General features: G+C 34.7%; 1 protein-coding gene across 3 annotated transcripts; it reads left to right on the top strand.

Annotated features, from left to right (window-relative positions):
* Positions 1-748: 748 nt before the first annotated feature.
* LOC104226028 (probable protein phosphatase 2C 52) lies at positions 749-6187 on the top strand. 3 transcript variants are annotated; one of them, XM_070150660.1, is made up of 6 exons: positions 749-990; positions 2216-2562; positions 2642-2986; positions 3076-3193; positions 3277-3500; positions 5588-6187. In XM_070150660.1, the coding sequence occupies exons 2-6, from the start codon at positions 2302-2304 to the stop codon at positions 6056-6058; spliced, it is 1419 nt and encodes a 472-aa protein (XP_070006761.1). In that variant the 5' UTR covers positions 749-990; positions 2216-2301; the 3' UTR covers positions 6059-6187. The 3 variants fall into 3 exon arrangements, with proteins under 3 accessions (XP_070006761.1, XP_009776219.1, XP_070006762.1); XM_009777917.2 differs by having other exon boundaries at positions 2081-2562; XM_070150661.1 differs by lacking the exon at positions 749-990 and adding an exon at positions 1682-1718.
* The last annotated feature ends 6107 nt before the right edge of the window (positions 6188-12294 follow it).

Here is a 12294-nt window from a genome sequence, read left to right as displayed (position 1 = left end):
GAATGGGGAATGTTTCCGTTGGAAGTAAAAACAGATTGCACAGAGGTAATTAAATTTATACAACACGACAATAGACTATATGATGATCTTGTTAATGAATGCAGGTTGTTAATGTACCATGAGAAGGTAGTGCTCCTCCGACACGTATTCAGGCAAGGGATAATGTGGCACATCAACTGGCTAAGGCGGCAAATGCTCAAACAAAAGGAATTTTTTTTATACTACCTCCTACTTTTGTTGAATCTTTTGTAAGGAATGAACAAGAACAATAATATATTTTTGTTAAGTAGCTAGCTCATGATGCTTGCAATATATTAGCAAGCTTTAGGAAATCAAAGTGTCCTAAGTGGTACTCACTCCGTTTCAATTTATGTGAATCTATTTCTTTTTTAGTTCGTGCCAAAAAGAATGATATCTTTCTTTATTTGGAAACAATTTACCTTTACACAATAATTTATAACCACACAAAATATGTGTGCCTCATTTTACACCACAAGATCAAAAGTCTTCTCTTTTTTTCTTAAACTCCGTGCCCAGTCAAATGAGTTCACATAAATTGAAACGGAGGGGTATGACTGTACTAAGTAAGTATAGCTTTTAATATAAATAAATATTTTTGGTTTGCTACCCCCCCAAAAAAAAAGACATCTCAAACTTCATCATTTGGTTTGGGCGTGTGTAATAAAAACAGCCTATCTACCGAACTCTAGTAGTTATATACAGCCTAATACACGCTCAGAATTTCCTTGCAACCTTTTCTTCCCAAATAGCTCCACCCCTTTTCTCTTCACTGTTTCCTTTTTCATGCTTTTGCAATTAATTGGTGCCAACTCCTATCTATTCCCATACTTCTCCCTCTCCACTTCTCCTTTTCTCTTTCTGAAAAAGATAGTACAATTTTGACAGGAGATTACTCTTCACTTGTAAGGCCATGGCACATTCTTGATCCCATCTCTCACAATACTTGAATATCAGTAAACTAAGTTGAAGGTACCAATTTAACCAGCTCTCTATTTGTACATCTCTTTGGCTTTTGAAATGCTCAAAAATCTGATCTTTTTCAATAAAGTCACTTGTTTTAGCCTTCATTTTCTCTGTTTACTACTTTCCCACAATTTACATTTCATGTTCTTGGTAATTTCTAACACTTGGGTTTTAATGGCATGAAAAAAGGTTTAATGTTTCTTTTTTAATACATTTCTTCACTTTCAAACTTAAATTCTCCTTTGAATTATTTTTTCTTACTTTTCCAAGTGATAATGCGTTGATCTAATGCTGTTTTGCTTTTGGGATTACGTAAAAAGATTTTATGTCGACAAATCTACCACTTTGTTCAAACTCTTTTACTTTATCGTGTCTGCTCCACTATGTAGTGCGAAAATTCGAATTTTATCAGAACTGGAAAAGACTGAAAATTTGACATTTGTGTGAAAGGTTGAAACTTTTTTGACATTTGTGTGCAGTAACTTTTCTTTTTCAGGTTTCTTTAGAATCTTTCTTCTTTGTTTTCTTTTTCAGTATATGTATGCTACAAATCCACCCATTAAAACTTTACTTCTCTTATCCCCCCCCCCTCTCTCTCTATAAGATCTCTAAAAAATAACAATTTTGGAATTTGGATTCTGATAAATATCTTTTCTTTACTTATTACCAAAGCTAAAGCTTTTGTGGATAAGTTCTGATTTTGGGAACATGGTGACAGATTAAAAGATTTCTGGGTAATAAATCAAGCTTTGACAACTATTAATGCTACCTCGTTTCCTGTTAATGTATGTTTTTTATTATGTTTCCCAGAATATCCTGTTTTTCTTTCTTCTTAGTTTTATTTGTTTATTTGAGGATTAAGGGTGCATAAAATCTCTCAAATTTGATTTGTATAAGTTGAGATTCCCTTTGAATGACGAAAGCTTAAGACAGCTTGATGTTTATATTAGTATATTCATCGATTCACATGCAAAATCTTTTAATCTATGTGTTGGTTGGTTTAGTCTAGTTACCATATTTGCAGCCATATCCATCTTGTTATGTACTACTATTGAATAAACTATTACATTAATTAATCTCTTCTTCTGTTGTTTAGCTGTGCGTTTATCAGTTCACGCCTTGTTAAGTGGCAATACTTTGACCAAGATAAAATAGAACATTGTTTTCTGCATAAGGTGGAATCGCTGTTTGCTGCATTGGATGCTTGCGAGTTTGACAGTTTTTTGCTTAGGTGATACAATCTGATCCGTGAACCTGGTGAGATCCAGAAAATTTCTTTAGTTGTGGATCAGATGGTCTGTTTGTGGGTCTGAGTAAATGGGGGGTTGTGTCTCTACCAGTAGTCGGAGTAGTTGTAGTAGCAGGAGCAACGGAGAAAGAGTTTCCCCTGAATGTTTGGGAATAAGGATGTTTACTCGAAAGAGGATTAGAAGAACTTTTTCTGATCCTGTCACCACATTGCAACATTTGTCTTCAATACCTAATCGGATATTCAAAAATGGAAAGAGCCGGACTTCTTGCATATTTACTCAACAGGGACGGAAAGGCATAAACCAGGACGCCATGATTGTGTGGGAAGTAAGTCCTGCTTGCTTGTCTAGAACTACTCTTGTGTCTTTCTAATGAGTGATGTTAGATTTATGTTTATTTTTTGTAGGATTTCATGGCTGAAGATGTGACCTTTTGTGGGGTATTTGATGGCCATGGTCCACATGGCCATCTTGTTGCTCGCAAAGTAAGGGATGCACTGCCGTTGAAGCTATCATCATTTTTGCAATCATTTGACTCGAAACGTAATGGTGCTACTGCGAATTGCTGCAATGGTAATCCAAAGTTGGATGTGGTGGATCCTGACAAGGATGGAGAGATGGAGGATAAAGTGGATAACTTGTGGAGAGAAGCTTTCCTTAAATCATACAAGGCCATGGATAAAGAACTAAGGTCCCACCCTAATTTAGATTGCTTTTGCAGTGGGAGCACGTCTGTTACTTTGGTGAAACAGGTAACCAGTTGCATTTGGTTATGATTGTCCATGGAATTTCTTTCATTCTCTTTTCTTCTAAGCTTGTTATTAATATTTTGTTTCAAAAGGGTTCAAATCTTTTTATGGGCTATATTGGTGATTCTCGGGCAATCTTGGCATCAAAGGACAATAATGATTCAATGATAGCAGTTCAATTGACTGTTGATCTGAAGCCCGATTTACCAAGTATGTCTATATTATAGCCAATCTTTTATGGTATGTGATCTCTTTCTGGATTCTCTTTGTTGATATAGTGTTCTTTGTGCCAGAGGAAGCTGAGAGGATAAAACGATGTAAAGGTCGGGTTTTTGCATTGCAAGATGAGCCTGAGGTGCAGAGAGTGTGGCTGCCATTTGACGATGCCCCTGGTTTAGCAATGGCTCGGGCATTTGGGGATTTCTGCTTGAAGGAATATGGTGTGATTTCTGTTCCAGAGTTTTCTCACCATATTCTTACCGAAAGGGACAAGTTCATTGTTCTAGCATCTGATGGGGTATGTAACTGTCTCGAAAATTTTATATAGTTTGCTAACCTAGATATCATTTTGTCGAAGTAGTTTAATTCAAACTCAAATTAAGCATGTCAAGTTTTATTAAATTCTATAAGATTTCTTTAACCATCTACCTTGTTATTTGCAGTAGTTGTATTTTGGTGATTGTGACAACCTTTGTGTATATTTTTGACTTGTTTAAAATGGGCAACATTTAATGATCTGGAGAAATGAGGTAACTGTGAATATAATGGTGACAATTCATCTCCTAAAAGTGCGCAACCAAATGGAAAAGATGATTCAACATATATAATCTAGCCTATTGAACTTCCTCTGTCAGTTGGGCATTCAGAGTTTAAGTTCTCAGCATACTATTACCAATGTTGCTAACACATTCAGTTGCCATTCTTCTGAATTTTATGATTCGTTGTGAAGTGGCTTTCTTTTGTTAGTATGGTATAAAGCTATTAGGTCACTGTTCATTAGGTTGGCTAGTAAATACCTTTCTCATTTTGGAGGAAGAAAGAAGCATTTAGGTTGTATGTGAATACACTGGTTGGACAGACGTTCATATCTTGTCTTAAGAGGAAAGGAGTCTGATTTTCTTTAATTAAATGTGTCTAGACTCCTCTTAGGTAACAGTCACCTGTGTACTTTGAAAGGAATTAGCTTATCCTGTTTCGATAGGCGGTCTATTATGAGGCTTTCTGGTTTGGGGGAAGAAAGGGGAGAAACTGGTCCTTAAAGTCTGATAGATTTTGCAAGAGGTACTAACATTCAGCCCGATTGGCAGAAGGACCTGTGATTAGTTTTAGCATCTGCCTTGCCAAGACTCCGTAAAGAGTGCACTTAGCTTAACTGCTAGTATTATTGTTGGGGATATTTGACAGCTGTAGAGTTTATTCTAAATAAAAGACTTCTCCTGTTGCTGGAGGCAAGGAGCTTTTGAATTGCATCATATATTAAGAATCTTTAGTTAAATCCTTCACAGTACTAAAGGTGAGCTTGTTGAATTTCTATATACTTCCTTTTCCACGAAATGGTTGATTCTGTTTCCATCTCAATCTTGGAATTCTATCTCCTGAAATAAATCTCCAGACAATAATCTTTTTGGGCATGATTTTCCCATCCTGAAACTATAAAGATCCCTTTATTTCCTTAATTGCTAATGACATGATTATGCTAATTTCTTTTATACCTGTCAATGCGGAGTTCTGATGAGTGATGAAAGGGACATAGCTTTTCCATTGGATAACCTAATGAATATCGTACTCAATGAGAGTTCTAAAATGGTTTTCCTGATTCTGGTAATAGTGCTTCTCTCGGGGGCTTTTCATTAAAGATGAACCTGAAATCTCTTTTATGGACTTCGAGAGTATTTCAGATCCAAAGCAATTGAACGAAGAACCACTTTAACAGTTGGTTCCATAGTCATTTTTGTACCTAATTAGTGTAAGTCCAGACTCCGATTGTCAGAACATTGACAGCTTGAAGAAGAATCAGAGCTGGTGCGAGTTAGCTCTTTCTGTACAAATTATGCAAAACACATCAAGATCAAATGAATCACAAAATAACACAAAAAAGTTGTAACATCCAAAATATTCAGAGCATCAAAATACAAAATTCTTGGAAGTTAGGATCTTAGACCATTCAATAGAATAAGAGTAAGTTCTGTTTCTTTCACAGCTCAAAAAGATCTATAAATTTGTATCACAACACAAGTTGGGAAAGTCAAACTTGAAGAACAAAATTTTATGCCCGAAAAAAAGAAAGATTATTCACTTTGACCAAAAAACAAAGTATACTTTCCACTGAATCTTTAGCCAAAAAGGTCGTGAGATGCAAAGGGGTTCTTTGGCATTAAAGATGAACCTGAACTCTCTTTTATGGACTTCGAGAGTATTTCAGATCCAAAGCACCAAGCTGTGATCCTGTATCTGGTCCATTCTAGAACTGGTGAACCAATTAAAAAGAGTTCCTTGGCAAAGGCTAGCGCTTAGAAAAATGCATTAAAGTACTATGCGATACTTAAAAATCTGAGGTTTTGGCCTCATTTACTGTTTCTGAGTTGAAGATTTATATGGCTGCAGGTTTGGGACGTCTTGAGTAATGAGGAAGTGGTTGAGATAGTGTCATCAGCTCCTACACGAGCATCAGCTGCCAGAATCCTGGTTGACTCAGCTGCACGCGAATGGAAAACCAAATATCCAACATCAAAGATGGATGATTGTGCAGTTGTTTGTCTATTCTTGGACGGGAAAATGGACATTGAATCCGATAACGAGGATCAGTGTTTCTCTTCTGCCACACTACAGAGCAACCATTCTGGTAATGCTGTGGAATCAGACGATGGACAGAATTCCGAGCCATCTCTGCAGAGAAACTTTACTGTCAGATCAGCTGAAGAGAACAGCGCGTACAAACGAATTATAGCAGAAGCAGACGCAAATCAAGAAACCGTGGCAACTGAAGATCAGAACTGGTCAGGATTAGAAGGTGTCACTCGGGTAAACTCCCTGGTTCAGCTTCCAAGATTTTCTGAAGAGAGGCCTAGACCCTGACCTTGTTATTCAATTATATTTGTTGTGATATAAATTTGTTTCTGAAAATTGAAGGATATATAATTTTGCTGCAGAATCCTAGTCAGTAGTCTGTTATGTTTATGATGCATTTGGGGTTCGGTTTGTGCACTTGGTTAAAGTTTAACTGTAAAGTCTAATTTTCTTTAAGATATTATCATACTAGGAGTGATATATCATATATGTTATAAAATAAAAACTTTAAAGTAAAGAAACCGAAGATAAGAGAGAGATTTATTATTCAATTTCAAATTCACGTACTGAATGAAATCTCCTCTATTTATAGAAGAAAGAAAGATGCTGTGTAAGCTGCTATTGTAAGCGGCTGTGTAAGCTGCTACACAAGCTACTGTGTAAGCTTCTTGTAAGTTGCTTGTAAGTTACTGTACTAGATATAGATAATCTTCTGCCTAGGGTAATATTTATCCATAACGGAGTATCGAAATGATAAGCTTCTTCAGGAAGCTTATTTCCAATAGAGTACTAAATAGATAACTATATTTACGGCGAAATCTCATATGGATAAGCTTCTTCAGGAAGCTTATTTACAACGGAGTACTAAATGAACATCCATAATATAATATATATTTATAACATCCCTCCCTAGATGTTCATTAAAAGATAATGTGTCTCGTTAAAACTTTACTAGGAAAAATCCCGGGGAAAAAAATCCTAGTGAAGGAAAAAGAGTACACATATTTAGTAATACGCATTGCTAGGTACCTCATTAAAAATCTTATAAGGAAAATCCCGTGGGAAAAAATCTTAGTAAGAAAAAAAGAGTGCATCGCGTATTTTATTCCCCCGATGAAAATCTAGTTTCAAATATTTGAGTCTCCGCATTCCAATCTTGTATACCATCTTCTCAAAAAGTTGAGTTTGTAGAGAATATTATCCACCACTATTTCAGATCGATTTAAATTAATCTCATCAAACCAAGAAGCTGCTACAAGTCATTTCATTGAGTTCCTTGCAACTTGCCTGCATCAGCTGCTTGTGGAAAACTTCAGTGGAGTAATAAATAAATAATCTTCTTCAGGAAGATTATCTACAACGGAGTAATAAATGGACATCCACAATAATATTTTTGTTACACTCTCCTTTGGATGTTCATTATTATGTGCCTCGTTAAAACCTTACTAGGAAAAATTCCGTGGTAAAAAATCATAGTCAAAGAAAAAGAGTACACTAATAATATATATATTGCAAGCTTGCCTCATTAAAAACCTTACCAGGAAAAACCCAGTGGGAAAAAATCTGAGCAAGGGAAAAAGAGTACAATGCAGCGACAGGGGTATATCTGGACCAAGGAGTTCATCATTCTCTTCTGGAGGTAAGAACGGATCCTTAATCCGTGTAGGAGAAGAACTATATCTTGCTAGTAAATTATCAGAAAATGCTATGTCAGGCCTTGTAGCATTAGCAAGATACATTAATGCATCAATTGCACTGAGATAGGGTACTTCGGGACCAAGGAGTTCCTCATCCTCTTCTGGAGGTCGGAACAAATCCGTATCCACTTCAAGTGATCGAACAACCATTGATGTACTCAATGGGTGCGCTTTGTCCATGTAAAAGCGTTTTAAGACCCTTGCTGTATAGGCAGATTGATGGATAAAGATCCCGCCTGCTAAATGTTCAATTTGCAGACCAAGACAAAGTTTTGTCTTCCCAAGATCTTTCATCTCAAATTCTTTCTTAAGATATTCAATTGCCTTTTGGAGCTCTTCTGAAGTTCCAATAATATTTATGTCATCAACATAAACAACAAGTATAACAAATTCTGAAGCCATTTTCTTTATAAAAATACATTGACAAATAACATCATTTATGTACCCCTCTTTCAGCAAATATTCACTGAGACGATTATATCACATGTGTCCAGATTGCTTTAAACCGTACAAAGATCTTTGTAATCTGATTGAGTACATTTCCTGAGATTTTGAATATGCTTCAGGCATTTTAAATCATTCAGGGATCTTTATAGATATTTGATCAAATGAGTCATATAGGTTATGACTCGCATTTAAATGGCATGACATCTTTAGGTGTCTGGACTACTGGCCCGATCCTCACAATATTTCACAGTATTGTGCACTATATTGTATCAAATATATCGTCGACGATCATTTTGTATCGGTTCGCAAGCGACATAACTTGTTGTGATCTCATCACTTTCTTTATTTTTAGGTACCTGAATTTCTTCAGGAGTTCATGAAATGTTATGTCGTGGGCTCTTCTAGAGCTTATTTCCTCCTTATTATGATCATTTTGATCATTTGCTCCTATTCTTTTCAAGGATTATTACCTTTGGAACCAATTGGTCTACCACGCTTCATGCATACAGTAAACTCCATCCTTCAGGGACTTTAATTTTAATAGGAGCATTTGCAGCTGAAATATGATATTTAATTTTAGATCAGCAAATGCTTCTGGCATTTAACTTGAATTATTTTCTAAGTGAGGATCATATTAATGATAGTTCAATTCATATAACATATTTTTCAGCTGTTTATTCCATCCTCCAAATGTTTAGAAAAACTAATATATATCCCCAATTTTCTTTGGGAAACATATCTTTGTGCAATGTGGTAGAGAAATTAATTATATACCATACATTAAAAGATAGTAAAAATATTTGGTTTCTGATCCTAAACCAATTGTGAGGGGAGGACTTATCATATATTGTTGGTCTGATGCATACAAGTGCTGCTATATGCAATTTAGAAAATCTTAGACCAACACATGAAACTTTGTTCTCATAAGCAATGGTTTAGCCATTAATAGGAGGTATTCAATGCTAAACCAGCTTGGATATAAACCAGCATTATTAAGATGAACTGTCTTGATTTCATAATCTGAAAGTTTTGCTCTTAGTTGAGAAAAACAATTTCAAATGTCAAACTGCAGGTTGACAATGAACACACATGTAACCATCTTATATATGCATCTATAAGTGGTTCACATGATAAGTGAATGAGCCCATATTCACCTTTTATATATTTCAGAATCAGGGGTCTTAGTCCCAACTTTTGCTGGTATAATCAATTTATTATGAGAACAAGCAACACAGGAGAATTCTTGAAGAATCTTCTAGTTCTTCAGTATATGCTTATCTGAATTCTCAAATAGCTCATTTAAAAATGGAAAATAAAAACTTCAAGTTTATCATGGCATGTGCTATCTCTTAGTAAACTACTGGTTTACTATGACACAAACTTTTGCATTAGTAAACTTCTGGTTTACTGTGACTACTTTTGTATAAGTAAATTTCTAATTTACTGTAGCTGCTTTTGCATTAGTAAACTTCTGGTTTACTGTGATACATGATGTAATACAAATTGAAGAATAAGGCAGGTAACTTCTCACATACATATTTACCCCCTATGATTGTGGAAACATGAAGATTTTCATCTTTCAATCATTTGTAGTCTCAGTATGATTGTCATTTGTATTAGTAAACTTCAAGTTTACTATAACATGTGTTTTGACCATAATTATATAATATGAATGACGTATTTATATATAAGCTCTTCAAGATCCTTCATTCATTATCTACAATCTAATATTTATCGGACACTACTGGTGTCATATGTCTTCTAGACAAACAAATAACTCTTCGGGAGCTTTTGATAAATTTTGTACTACCAAATATTGTTCAAACACTTCTGGTGTCATGAGAGAAAATCATAATCAAATAAACAATACAAAGCCAATTCTAAATTTATAAATGATGAAAATCAAGAATTTTAATATTCTAATACTAACTTCGTGACAAATATCTCCTTCAAGGAGAAATACCATTAACATCTGAATATTTTGTATCAATGCGGCAATCACATAGTCATTGCCTCCTTTAAGAAAAGATACACGAGTTGTTATTTCCTTCGGGAAACTCAATAACTAACCATAATGTACAGATGTGGTTGTAGTAGAAAGCAGTCTACAAGAATACTTTTGCCTTGGAATGATATTTAATAAAATTTTCCAAAATATTTTGCGTACAACGGGTACGTGCGATAATGATCTTTATGCCACAAAAACAAGATTTATACCCTTTGTTATTCTACCTCTTCAGGAGGTGAGTTGTGGTATTTCTTCATTCACTCTAGGGAATGAAAATGTGCTTCAAAAATAACTTTGAATAGCTTATTATTTTATTTAAGCACAAAAAGACACACTTTCATAATATTTTCCTGCTTCAGGAGAAAAATTCAATTGTTTTACTACTTAAGGAGCAAAATTAAAATACGAAATATTAAGTATATATTATCTCAATCATATTACCTCTTCTGGAGGTGAATCGTAATATATTTACATTAATAGCGTGCTCATATTTACGAGCTTTATTAATATTGTCACTGTTGATACCCAATTTTTCCATAAGTATTTTTTACACTCAAAAATACTTTCAAAATAACATATATGTGCATACATAAGCATGCCCAAGTATTTTGGTATTTTTCCCAAATTTTTTAAGGGTTTTTCAAAACCAATTTATTGTCTATTTTAGCAGTGCAAAATCCAATAATTATTCCCAAAATTATTGTTTTGGTGAATAATTTATTTATTTCTCATATTTACACCAAAATATAATTAAGGTGATTTTTGTATATTTTTACAAATTTATTTGGTATTTTTAAAGCTAATTTGCATATAATTGCAATTATAGCCCATGTTTCGATTAATAGCATTTTTATAATTGCAAAATCAGTTCCAGTATTGTTGTATTACTAATGGTTTAAGTACTTTTAATTTTCTTTTAATATCATTTTCATTATTTTTATAAAATTAAGAGGGAGAAATTGACTATTTAATACCTAACCTATTATTATTGCAATTTTAGCCCCAATTGTAACCCACCCCATCAGATTTTTAATTAACCCAATACCCAATCCAAATCCGCCCAGCCCAATCTCCGAATAACTCGGCCCAGCTTCGATTTAATCTGAGTCGTTGATCAAATGAGATCAACGACCCAAATTTTATTTCCTTAATTAAGTTCTAACTACCCCCCCGACCCCTCATTTCATCGAGACCGGTCTCTCTCTCTACTTAGTTTCTTCCTCTCCTCCTTCTCTCTAGAACCTTCTGGTTCTTCTCCGATGCCCTTCACCATCTATCCGGCCACCTCCAGCCTCACCTCTTTCGACCACCAACCGCCGTGAAACCTTATCTCGCTGATTCCCTCTATCCTGGAGACCTCATGAGCCTCCACCATACGAGATGGTTACTGAAAGCTTTGCCTGGTTTGTCTTCGGCCTTTCTCCGATGGGTTTTGGTCCGATGGTGCTATGAACACCATTATTGCTGAGTTTCACAGCCAGGTTTCTCCTACTTCTCACTGGTTTCTTATGAAACCCTAATCTCTACCCAGACCTCTTAAATCTCTGTATTTTTTAAACGATTTTAACTCATACCTTTATGTTTTACACTACTCTCTACTCGATCTTTACGATTGCTCAAGTTTTAAACGTTTTGTTCCCTTTTTTTTCAAACTAGGGTTTCTAAACCCCTCTTTGAAATCACTTTATCTTCTGATTTTGAGTACTATATGTTTGTGTTTATATTATTTGCTTGTTTGTGTGATCTTCTGGGTTATTTTCCGAGTTCTATGCTTTAATTTTGTTGTTAGGGTTCCAACCTTCTATTGTTTCTGTGATTTCTTGCTTAGGGTTCTCTGATTTTCGTGCCTATTGTGTTTAATAGGTCTAATTATTCATTGTTTACCAAATATTTCTGCTGATTCTGTGCATCTCTTCGAATCCCTAATTTTGTATATGTTTTCCTTAGAAGTTTTTCACTGATTTTGAATCAGTTCCTTATTTGTGAGATGCTTTCCTTACTTAGAACTAATTCCTTGTGATTTTAGTCTCATCCGTGATTCTTTGACTAATTTTCAGAGTTAATTTATATTTTTACCATATTTATGCGCATAAACATACTTTCAAATATTCAGTATATATTTTTCTTACTTGAAATATTATGTATTTGGCCCTTATTACATGTTACATGTTTTACTACTCCTATTATGGTAGATTCAGTAGTCTAAGTGATTCTTTCCTTATCTGATATAACTTGTACCCATTTGAATCATGACTCCCTAATTAAAAGGAGTTTGGTCCTGTGATTGATTCCAATTGGTATTGCTTCTATAATTGTGTACTTGTTACTCTATTCTCTACTTGTTTTCAAAACTATAAATACTTTACCCTCTA

The sequence above is a fragment of the Nicotiana sylvestris genome, chromosome 7 (genome assembly GCF_000393655.2).
Source record: "Nicotiana sylvestris chromosome 7, ASM39365v2, whole genome shotgun sequence".
Taxonomy (NCBI): domain Eukaryota; kingdom Viridiplantae; phylum Streptophyta; class Magnoliopsida; order Solanales; family Solanaceae; genus Nicotiana; species Nicotiana sylvestris.
This window is presented reverse-complemented; position numbering and strand designations above follow the sequence as displayed.

Bases quoted from the DNA above. Each gene is read 5' to 3' on its own strand.
- LOC104226028 (XM_070150660.1), top strand. From the start codon at position 2,302: ATGGGGGGTTGTGTCTCTACCAGTAGTCGGAGTAGTTGTAGTAGCAGG. The intron at 3,194-3,276 runs GTATGTCTATAT...TCTTTGTGCCAG, and splicing joins TCTGAAGCCCGATTTACCAA to AGGAAGCTGAGAGGATAAAA. The intron at 3,501-5,587 runs GTATGTAACTGT...ATATGGCTGCAG, and splicing joins TTGTTCTAGCATCTGATGGG to GTTTGGGACGTCTTGAGTAA.